The sequence below is a fragment of the Pseudochaenichthys georgianus genome, chromosome 7 (assembly GCF_902827115.2).
Source record: "Pseudochaenichthys georgianus chromosome 7, fPseGeo1.2, whole genome shotgun sequence".
Taxonomy (NCBI): Eukaryota; Metazoa; Chordata; class Actinopteri; order Perciformes; family Channichthyidae; genus Pseudochaenichthys; species Pseudochaenichthys georgianus.
The window spans coordinates 44,905,245-44,917,687 of NC_047509.1; the positions used below are offsets into that span (position 1 = coordinate 44,905,245).

General features: G+C 41.5%; 1 protein-coding gene across 2 annotated transcripts in view; it reads left to right on the top strand.

Annotated features, from left to right (window-relative positions):
• spire2 (spire-type actin nucleation factor 2) overlaps nucleotides 1-12,443 on the top strand; it is a 123,228-nt gene that overhangs the window by 79,201 nt on the left and 31,584 nt on the right. For both annotated transcript variants that reach the window (XM_071203864.1, XM_034087998.2), the window contains 2 exons: nucleotides 8,939-9,105; nucleotides 11,788-12,010. In XM_071203864.1, the coding sequence (XP_071059965.1) occupies nucleotides 8,939-9,105; nucleotides 11,788-12,010 (390 nt within the window). The remainder of the gene's footprint in view (nucleotides 1-8,938; nucleotides 9,106-11,787; nucleotides 12,011-12,443) is intronic.

The following is a 12,443-nucleotide window of genomic DNA, read 5'->3' on the forward strand; positions in this document are numbered from 1 at the left end:
TGTCCTGAAAACGACATTTGAGAATACACACAGGCTATTTATAGATGATAAAACACCAGTAATACAATCTCAGGACTCTTCGATATGGCTTTGATTACAGGATCGTTTACTTTCAGTCAACAAATCCTTTGGAAAGACAAAAAACAACTATTCAATATCCTGCTTTACCGCGACCGCTATAACTGCCGAAGAAGAAGTCTATGACGCTATCGCGTAGAGCTACGTTCTTGCGTAATGCGGAAGTGGGCGTGGTTAAATCTAAACTGGGTTGGAATAACGATAGACGCAGCCGGGACGCCAATACGGAAGTGCCACAGACTGCAGTTCATATATTGGCCGATAGGCGATGGCTGCAGAAAGGAGCAATTTCCATAGACCCCCATGTTAAAATGCCCAATTTTACAGCAGAAAAAAACATGTTTCTACCCCTGGCTCCATACATTTTTATTATCGATATAGTTAGATTCCACCTTCATGATTATGGATCTGTGAGTGAATTGTTTTCTAACACGACCCTTTTATTTATATTAGGTCTTAACGTTTTTGCATAAATTAGGGCGTGGTCACATTGAGTGACGGCTCTGTCAAGTGACTGCCGCTGTTAGCTTCTTGTCTCTCTGCTACCTGCTCCGTGAAGCTACAGCAGGGGTGTCAAACTCAAGGCCCGGGGGCCAAATCCGGCCCGCGACTTCATTTGATGTGGCCCGCAAGAGCTTGCAAAGAATATAATATACAATACAATTGTATTGTCATATGTACATGGCTACAGTGTAGTTATGACAAAGAAATGCTTAGGTCACAGGCTCCTCCAACAGTGCAACACAATAAAACAGATACAATTGTGCAAGTAAATAAAATAAAATGTAATAGAAATAGTGCAGAATAGTCTATATACAAGTAATTGGCATATTGATATAAGTTGCAAACAGATTCATGTTATGGATGTTCTTTCATTGTTGAATATTTGCTTTCAATGATGTGCCCGAGACTTCTGCTTTCAGACGTAGTTATTTATGAAGTTATTACCAGGACTGATAATAATCTAATGCAGAGCCAATAATATAATACATTATTTAATATATATTCTATATTTATATATGTATATTTATATCGTTTTAAAGTTGCAACCCTTTGAGTGCAACCATAATGCTAATGTGGCCCGCGATGACATTGAGTTTGACACCCCTGAGCTACAGGGACTCTGCCTGGTCAGTTCATCCAGGGAACACAACTTGAAGCCGGCCGTGGTTGTTTGCTCTTCATGCTTATATATCGGACTATTGTGACTCGCTCTGCGGTTAAAACAGACGGTGCATGAATGCGGTTTTACGGTAAGTGAAATTCGAGTGCTTTATTTATGTGTTACGTAATGAATGTTAAGGCTTGGGTTAGCGTGTAGCGAGTGGTAGCTACTAGGTGCTAACGATGCTAATCGTAGCCTCCAAGTTAAAATAATAGACTGTATATATAAAGGTTAAAACGAAATAGACAAGCGTTAAGTGGGATAATACTGTAGAACAAACGGCTTCTGTTTGAGGTTATAAAATAAGGTCATCCTTGTAACTTAGAGAGATATTTTATTATGTAGGTAGAACTGTATGCATCGCTAAGGTTAATTTAAATTGGCTATGCTCAAGTATGTAGACAAGCTAATGTCGAAGTAGTGTATGTGAAATCAACCTCACAATAAGGTGTGTGTATATTACAATTATTAATGTCATATTTCAAGATGATTACTTAGATATTACAATATGGTTGATTGAGCTGGAGTTCATTATCGAGCTTACACGTTAACGTCACAGTCATCTGAAAAACGAACCCAAACCTTATTGTTTTTATTAATTGCATTACCAAATGGGTATCAAATAAACAGTAAGCATTGGTAACACAACTTCCAAAGTTACAGTAAAATAAAAAGGACCCTGACTCGGACAATACACAATCCAACATGTTCAACAGAAGATAATCAGTTATATTGTTTGTACACATGGTACTTTACATATATATATCTGTTTGTTTAAGGTGTCCATGTGATGCAGACAGGCTGGACCAGAGAGTGAGAGACAGAACTGGACTCCTCACAGCAGTGAACTTCAGCACAGGTACAAAGACTCTTTTTTTCATACTGTACAAAGAATCAAGAAAGATATTGGTTTAAATGTATGAAGTATTGACTTTAATACACTGATATACATTCCATTAAACAATACTAAATACCAGATCACCTACACATCAGTTGAGTTGAGGGTTTTTTCCATGCAAAAAGTTACATTTAGATGATAACAAGCAATATGACTTTGTCAGCTTTCTAATTTAATGTATTGAAGGCAAAGATATTTAACACATAGTGAGAACTGCTACTATTTATCTCTCAATATTGTCTGTAAACAACGTGGTAAAAGTGATTCTTTCAGTGAGACAGCAGAGCAAGCTTTTACAGTTGCACTACGTTTTGATAACAGTTCAATATTATTTTGACAATAACATATATTTCAATGTTCATGAACTTCATACTGTTCATTCATAATCTGATTGTCTTTGTAGCTCACTGTTGAAATAAAAAAAAAACATTACAATTACAAAATAATTATATCTACAGCCCCTAAACACACAAACACACTGCTTTCATAAATAACACACTTGTTCTGCAATAATATGTTTTATGTTTCCTGTCATTTTTGTTAGGAAAGGACATGATTGAAAGACACGACATTTTCTCCTTCTCTGAGGGTCAAGAAGAAAATCCAAGAGGAACATTAAAAGCTGATGCTATGAGATGTTAAGACCAGTACAGGACATTCACTAAGAAACTACTTTTATTGTAAAAACAGTCAGCTGATCAAATGCATCTATTTCCACATCTACACTCCATCAGCTGATTATTTCTATTTGCCTCACTTTATGAGCTTCACATCACCTGTGCCTTGTACCGCAGAGTTTGCAACATCACAAATAAATGGGGCCAATCTTCAGTCAGATGTGAATGTGTAATCTAACATTTTCAGTAAGAATAATGGACGAAAGGAGTGCAAATACAAATACAATGTATTGAAATGTGAACCAAAAGTTAATCAAATGTTTTAAATAAAAAGCACATATGGACAGAAGGTGTAAACCTATTGAATGTATAAGTAAACACATTTAGTCAAATAACGTGACAGACTAGGCCTGTGCAGTTGGTATCAGCTTTGCCCAGCATGGGCTCCTCCATCAGGCCTGGTCCTCCTCGCTGAGGAAAGACCCTCAGTCCTCTCCAAACCAACAGACAGGACGTCCATCACACGGAGGTTTCTCCCTGAAGTCTCTGCAGCTCTCTGGACACCACGCTGTCTCAATCCGTCCACACTGCATATGAGAGGGGAAAAATGAAAATAATAAATGCTTTAGACAATAAGAAACATAAAGTTGACTGTTGAGTTGCTCAGTTTTTTTAGATTGTCAATACTATTACTGTATAACTAATATCTCAGGTTAAGAGGCACATTCAAATAAAGATTGGTCTTTAATTACATGTTGTCTTTTGAATTGTTTGTCTAAAGTCAAGGATCTATAACTGGTACTTAGTTTGAATGATACAGTCTGGTTATTATGCTGTTTGGAGGAGGCCTCACAGGTAGAGCACTAACTAGCTACCATCACATGTACCTTAGCTTGACTTAAATGTATTAAACGTATAGTTAAAGAGCCTGTGACACCATCCCAACAACTGTTGTGCAATGAAATATTGGGCTACTAGTAATCTCGAACCGTCAGTTTAAAAAAGAAAAAGCGATACCGTTTCGTTAAATATCAATAATTTCGAACATCGCGGGGAAATTCCTTCACTCATTTTGAAGTTTTGGGGGAAGCCGGAAGTGACGTCAATGCGGGAACGCTTCGAGAGCCAAACACGGACAAAGTGTGTTGTGTCATGCGTAGAAATGGTGAATTACTGAGTTTAGGCACGTTGATAACGTTTTAATGAAGTTGACTACAGTATATTCATATTTGTCAGTGCTTTCATGTCAATTCGGCGACATAAACATAAATGATCGTGGTGAAGATGATGATTACATGAGGATTAAAAATCGGGAGTGAGAGCTGCTGAATTTCCTCCCGTCGGATGTGATATAAAAACAAATCGATTATGTGGAAGTGGATGAAACTACATTTATTAGTGCTTTCATGTCAATTCGGCGAACATATGATACATTAAATGATGAGTGAGGATGATGATTAAAAATCGTTTGTTTGAGCCGGTCTGCATTTACTGATGAGAAAACAAACCGATGCTTTTTGTAGTTGTAGTACACCCACGTGGATTAAATGTGTGGTTTTTTACCACAATGTTGGGGAAATTAATGGATAAAATGCACGGATTATTATTATTATTCCCACTCCGATCGGGACACTAGGTCCACCGTTTCCCCGCAGCGAGGCTCCCCCCGTTGACAGTTTACGTGGGCTGGGTGCAGTGGCGGACTGGCCATCGGGACGAATCCCGATGGGCCGGTACCGAAGTGGGCCGGTCGGATAAGTAACTAGCACATCCCCCATAGGCGGCGCGTGAGGCTCAGGTTTGAGAAGGCTAAATAACTTATTTTACCTGACGCTGCCCGCCTCCGGCGTCTATAGAAAAGAGATGAACTCAGTGTGCGGAGTTTAAATCTCTCAAGTCATATTACAGGATAAAGGAAATACAGTTTAAACTGCCGTATGCAGAGAAGACGCCGACGTGTCGCACTTATCATTCATATTACATCATCAATCAGATCATCGATCATATAATATCATAATATATCATATATTTCCTTATCTGAGTCAGCTTCTCCAGCCTCATCTGGCCGTGCAACACTCACAGTGTCACAGACTGTATGCAGAAGTATTATTTAACACATTATGTTGACGAAACACTCGAGACAAATGTAATTAAAGTCAGATCCACTCGTGTCTTAGACGTGAACGCGCTCTCAGCAGGAGAGAGAAACCCTGGCTTGATTTACCGAGTTGATAACCAGCGTCGTAGGACCGCTTAGCGAGATCTCGTTTGTTAGTTTGTTTGTTACTCAAACATATCCAGGGTCTGTTGAACTGGCTTCGTAGTACAGGGCACAGGTGGCTAGCAGCGCTAATGTCAAAGACACAGACATTATACATTATATTTGTATTTTACATCCCCCGCTCCCCCCGTTGACAATTTACTAGCGGTACCGAAGTGGGCCGGTCGAGAGTCCCGGGATGATTTTTAGTCCCATTCCACCACTGGCTACATGACCATATGATCGCCCATATTGACGCACCTCATTCCTAAACTTCTAACAGATACAACATAAACCGATCCTTCAGCCTCATATGAGCTCTCAGACACGTTCAACATTAACCTGTCATCGCTGTCTGAGCGTGCTGCTGTGTGCGCCGTTGTGCGTTTACATCTGACTGTATATATATAAAGGTTTACATGCAGATGCTGGGATCCTGGACGGTGCAGCTGGAGCGCTGTGCCCGCAATGACGTCACCCATCATTTGGCGGGACTTGAAGAATCCGCGAGAAGATCCAGAAAATGGTCAACATTGAAGGCAGATTAACGGTTATCAAAGTACAAATATCCAAAATCAGTTCAGTAACGGTTTTCAAGGGGACAATATGTACTCAAATTGATGGGTTTGGATGATGGGGGAAAACCGTGTCACAGGCTCTTTAAGTGATATCAAAATACAAATAACTAATGTCATGCAAACATATTAATATTTGCTTGATTCCAGTGTTGAATTTAGCACAATTGCATACAAACATTAAGGGGTTTTAAGATTCTGAAGTATTATGCTAAAACCTCAATAACTTAGATTATTATTTATAGTGTTGCTGAATAGTTTCATGTCCGCTTACCTTAGAAACGTAAAATGCGACGGAAGTGTGCAGATGGGGAGCATGTTAGCTTAGCTTGGTAGCTTCAGCTAGCTCCGGAACTTTCAGCTCGGTGGCAGCAGGTCCCGCCTCGGCTACGCCTCTTTGCCCTTATTTGGAGCAGGCTGGAACAGGCGGGAGTTGAACTCTGACGTCACTGTCGAGCCGTTAGTGGCCGACTCCGCCTACTAAGGGCTTCACGGCAACTCTGCAGATTCCTGTGGATAACGTCACGGACCCTATGTCCATTTAGATATACAGTCTATGGTACTACCCCTTAATCATATCATGCATTCATCCACTGAGACTTCTATAACCGTAGCCGGCCCCGGGGCGGGCCTACCTGATTACGCGCGCATCCCACCATATAAAACGAGGCCTCGCCTCCTGACTGTCATCCTTTTCTCTTCAGGAAGCAAGACAACTGAGCGAAGCTAAGCGAGAAGTAGGAAAAACATTGCTCACCTCTGTTGGAGCAGCGCTTAATTGACGGCGCCGATCTCTTTTGTGGCATTTTAAAAGCAGTGAACTGCATCATTGTCTATTATGAGAGTTTGGAGTTAATACCAAATACAAATAACCGCAGTAGATTTAAATTCCACCACCCATTGTTTTACTCATTCTCCCATCTGTTATTTGCGAGAATAATTTATTATATTATGTATGCTCAGTGGCGTTTTTATATGTGCAAAAGTTGTGGGGCACAAAAAACATAGATGTCTATATATAAGCTTCTGCAGTGAGGTTCATGGCTGGTGAGGCACTGGCACTGACTCTTCAGGTTTACAAATATTATATTTTGACCTAAATCAAAATATAATATTATTTTCAAAAGCTTTTTTTGTCTGATGCTTCAATTAATTTTAAACAGACAGTTCAACAAAAGGATACCCAAAACATGTAATTGTATCATTTAAATATTGAATTATTCTCTCTTAGTAAGATCCCATTTTCAATAAAATTGCAGTCTTACCTTGACATGAAGATGAAGTCAATTTGCCTATCGTTCTAGACAAAAATCTCTATTACTTTTTTGTAAAAGTCCTCCTTATCTTCTTGTAGTTTCAAAAGTCTATCATAAATCTAATCTAATCAATAGATTTATGATTCGAAAATTATAAAAGTAGGGTAGACATGTGGATATTATTCGGCTGAACAAAACATGCATTTATCTAACAGGTTTGTTTCCCACAGATCTTATTTTGAGCTATTTCCTAAAATCCTATGGAGAAATCTCATTGCTTTTAGGTCGAGGGAAGCCATGCGCAGTTTACTTCCGGGTTTTAGGACGCGTCTCTCTCCTCCTCTTCACACACCACACTTTTCGCGGCACACGTACTTACAGCCAATCAGCTCTGAGTGATGTGAGATGACGTGTGGTGGGGATGGCAGCACTTTGCCCCTCTGGTCATTATTTTTTTGCCACACACATTAAATAGGACAATACTCTGAGCATGCGCAGTGTCGTTTTTACAGTCACCATTGACTTAAACAGAGAGAGGGAGGGGCAGGATCGGGTTTTGTCCCACATGGCTCTAAACAGCTCAATAGGCAGGGCCGCCTTAATGCACGGGCTGACCTGGGCTGAAGCCCAGGGGCCTACGGAGATCGGGGGCCTATCATGAGCCAATAAAAAAAAAAAAAATTCAAATATATATTTGTTGGGTGTTTTTAAAAAAATTTAAATAAACAAAGTCTTGACTTTCAGAATATGAAACTTTTATTTCCAAAATCACACGATAAATACATTTTTGAAGCTTATAAAGGGAAGATGACAGCTCTCACTCGCAATCTGCTCTTCCACAGCGCCGCCCCCTAACCCTCCGGCTGAAATTATGAATGTAAGGTGTATAGTAATCATAGAAAACACGGCAGGGTCCGTTACAGTTTGTTTTCATCTGATTTCAAATCAACAAAGTCTTGGCTTTCAGAATATTAAACTTGTTTCGGCAAATTCAGATGATAAATACAACTTTGAAGCTTCGGCATAATTACAAGCGGAGAACGTAGTAACTTGACGTCACAGCAGGCATAACAACAGCCGGTGTTTCTCGTGAATGTTTTCCCCGGGAAACAAACACAATACACACAAACGCAAAAATACCCAAACACACACACATATACACACACACACACACACACACACACACACACACACACACACACGTGAGCTTCCCCCAGACCAGCAATCCAAACGAAAATATCTTCGCTCCGTAGTATTTTGATCATTTGCTCCGCTAATCAATCAGATCGATGGATTCCAGAGATGACTCCGTAACAGTCAGTGGGCACCACTTAACAGCCAATCAGAATGAGAATATGTTTCACATGTGACTTATTCAAATTGCGAGTGATTGAGTGACAGATGAAGGTTGTTTAGGAGAAAATGTCGGAGAAGAAAAAGTTTGAGAGTGGCGCTCGGAAAAGAAAATGGTTGAGGGAAAAGGAGTTTCGAGACATGCAGCTGTTACAAAGCATGGCGAAGCTTACAGGTTATTTTAAACCTGTAGGCCACGATGAGGAGGAAGGACAGATGAGTTCTGAACCGAGCGGCAGCAGTGCCGGCCTCGTAGCCAAGTAGGCCGTCTGGTTCTGATAGCGATGGAGTAGCGGGAGAGGAAAAACAGACAGGAGGGACATTATCTGTTGGAGGAGATGGGAGGACAACGAGGATTTGCTACGTGGAGGGGAGCCAATGGCAACCAGACAGATACACGAGGGAGGCCCGATCATACTTGCCAACCCTCCCGATTTTCGCGGGATACGAACCCAAATCCAGTAGTATTTGTGTGAGTTTGTGATTGGTGTAAACCGGAGGAGTTTCAATACATTTGACGGAGACATACTCAATACATTTGAAGGAAATGTGCTGTAAACAATAGAGCAAATGCCCATTGCTCTGACCCATTGACAGCAATAGAGGCAAGCAATACAGGGACTGCAGTTCCTCTTCTATGGCACAAAGCTCCACAGGGTCTAGCAGAATGGCTGCCCTCTGATCTGTTTCCTCCCTCTCTGTTCCCTGAACGCCTCTTTGGTTTCTCTCCTCTCAGCGTTTGGCTCTCTGCCCTGCCTGGCTCAGACTCGTCCTTCGAACATCAAATCCACTTCGTGCATCGACCTGTCCGTATCGGAGCCCGGTCCCCGGCAGCCGTCCCGCCCCCGCGTCCTGCTGAAGGCTCCGACTCTGGCCGAGATGGAGGAGATGAACATATCTGAGGTGAGGCCAGACAGCGATGGGAGGGGTCACAGTAGCACATGCGTTGCAGCTCTGGTGGGTTAGATGGAAAGGGAACATATTTTTGAGATTAATTTATTTTGCACAAAGTCTATTTTTCCCCTCCAGTTCATCAAAAGTTGAAGAGGGGTTACTCCTGCACTCCCACAGACATTTGAGTTTCTTGGAGGCTGCTAAATAATGTATGTTAGATTTTGGCCAATTTCAGTTCAAAGTGGATTAGGCGTTCAATGATTAGTCTCCCATACTTGAGAGCTGACAAATGTTTTGTAATTGTTTGGCTCGAAATAGACATTTTCAGAAAACTGAGAATATATAAAGAGGCCCTATTCTTCCTTTGGGTTTTTCCATTTCCTCTAGTGTGTTCTATATAGACTTCTGTGCATGTAAATGTGGGAGGCGGTGGCGTAGTGCAGTGGTTCCCAAACGGTGTGCCGTGAGTCAAGTCCGGGTGTGCCGTGGGATTTTGTGACAACTATACGTTATTATTGCAATATACAACTACACAAAAATAATTATTTAATTTACTATATCAGTACTTTGTAGGTTTATATGTACGTAATCTGCGCGACTTGCGCGTCCACATCTCCACGTGCAGTGCTGCATAAACATGGCTGAGTCAGCGATAACTCTCGAGGGGTGGAGGTATGCCCATTATTTTGAGTTTGTCCGAAGAATAGACAGGAATGTGACGGTGAGGTGCAAACTGTGTCCAGGCCAGAAGCTGTTATCCACTGCTGTAAACACCACGTCAAACCTCAACAAGCACCTGCAAAGAACACATGCTAAGGTGAAGCTAACGCACACGCTATTTGTTGTTTGTTTATATCACGCAGTCTGTTCTTCTTCTCTGTCTTCCGGTTGTTGCCTGTTTTGAATGACAAATACACACTACCGCCACCTGCTGGTAAGGAGAGTTATTGCCACTCACGCATGCGCAGTTCGTACGTGCTCGGCGAGTAAAGTAACAAGTTACTTTATGTAGATAGTAACAAAGTAGTGTAATATATTACTTCTTTTTTTTAAAGTAATATGTAATATATTAAAAAAATTAGTAACGACCCCATCTCTGGAGTTGGCGTTCTCTACTCTGATTTACATGAAGAACAACAGGAGGTCACGGCTCTCTGTTGAACAGGACTTGCGAGTGGCCCTCTCCTCAGTGCCACCAAGGATTAAAAAAATCTGCGCCCCGACAGGCACATGTATCTCACTAATTTGTAAGTCGGCAACATATTTACAATAGCACATGTTTCAATGCTGATTGCTGAAATGTTACATTTATAATTTGTAGTTCAGGACCATGCACCGTGCAGCTTCCTTGCATTGACAGTTCTCTGTGCTGAATTTCTGCTGAGTTTCCTTTGCCTCGTTTTTAATGTTGTGACCTGTCTGGTTTAAATGAGTGTGTTGCTGCTTTGATGAAGCCTAATTTGATAACGTTTCAAATTAATTTCTGAAATATTTCGTTAATAAATATTTCATGAGTAATATAGTTGTCTTTGTCACATTTTATTTGGCATTAGTAAATAATTATGCACATGTACAGATATTTTACATGATATGAGTGATAACACGTGTTATAAGGGCTATTTTGCACAATAGGTGTGCCTTGAGATTTTTACTTGTCCTTTGGTGCCTTGGGCAGAAAAAGTTTGGGAACCCCTGGTGTAGTGGATAGTGCGTTGGTGTTGGGATCAGGGCTCACAGGTTCAAACCCCACTGCAGTCAGCATGTCGTTGTGTCCCTGAGACGCTTCACCCCAAAGTGCTCCTGTGGGGATTGCTCACAGTATTGAGTATGTTAGTCGCTTTGGATAAAAGCATCTAACAGGTGACATGTATTGTAAATGGTCTGCAAAGGCTAAATTCCCTGTGTTCCCTCCAGAGGGGGTTTCTCTCCTTCCTACTATTGGTGTGCGGCTTCAGTTGTCTGTGTGCCCCCGTGAGATGCATGCATGAGATAAACAAACCCAGTTTTGCATCGCTACAGATGTAAAACTCCACAGGAAACCTTGAGGTTACCATGGAAACGTACCCCTCCAGACTAACCTGCTCCTGATCTGGGCCATGTTGAGGTGCAGCTTCACTTCAGACTGAAATACAGTTTTGTTTTTTTAAGAATGTATCAATTCATAGGACTAGTCATTTAGTCAGTTATGATGCGATTAGTGAAGTTGGATTAGATTAGACCCAATTTGGAAATGATTTCCTTCATTGGAATACAAATCAAAATAAATCAGAATATAAACTGTAAATATATACATATCATCTGGTAGTCAGCTTTATGAAAGTGTAATCCTGGTTGAGTTAGGTTCATTCACACAGACCCTACATGTCAGCCAAAGAGTAATGTTAAAGAGTCCTCTCCTGCTGATGTTCAGGTTCATATTCATATGTAGTCCCTCTCATACTGCCTGTGCTGCAGCACCTCTTTTCACCCTCTGTCTGAAACCAGAGCCCAGTCTGCTCTGATTTGTTAGCTGGCTCTGTTGTGATTTGTCAACCGCTTAGAGATGTCCGCCCCTTAGCCAATCATGCCAATTGAAGCATGGTAGTGATGTCACTATGTTACAGAAGTAAATAAAGGAGTGCAATGGAGGGCTTCTTTAATGAGCTAGATGACAATTACATTCTTATCCAGTGTTGCCTTCTACCCCCCCAGGAGGAGGAGTCCCCAGAAAGCGGGGATCTGAGGCGGGCAGAGAGCTCCCCCACCCCTCTGAAGAGAGACCGCTCCTTCTCAGAGCACGACCTGGCCCTGCTGCGGGCCGAGATGCTGCCCCCCCTCTCTGACACAGCCCAGCTGGGGGGGGCGGTTCGGCTGCGGGGGGAGAGGCCTCGGTCCAGGACTCTGACCGGGGCCGGGCCGCCTCCTACTCACAGAGGTCAGTTACTTTAGAAAACAAGTCCTGACTTCAATAGAGAAGGCAAATATAGAGTTTCAAATGTAGTCAATGTTATTATATCAGCATCAACCCAACCAAGAATCAATTCATATTCAAAGGGATCCAATGAATTAGGAATAAGTGAGTCCCTTTAATTACCATTGAGTTATCGATTTAAAAGTATCATGTTGCCATAGCAACACTTGCCGTCAACTTGCCATTACATTTTTGTGGGATTGCTTGAACGAGCTTCATGCATATCATATCAATTAAATTAAAAACTGCTCCATGACTCACTGTCAATTTAATATTGAAAATTGGCAGCTGTATAGTCGGTGACGAGGCTTCGCTGACATGACCAGGGGGAGAAGGAGCGAAACATCATTTAAATCGATATTTTTCCCAACAGACACTGTGACTTGTCAAACACAGT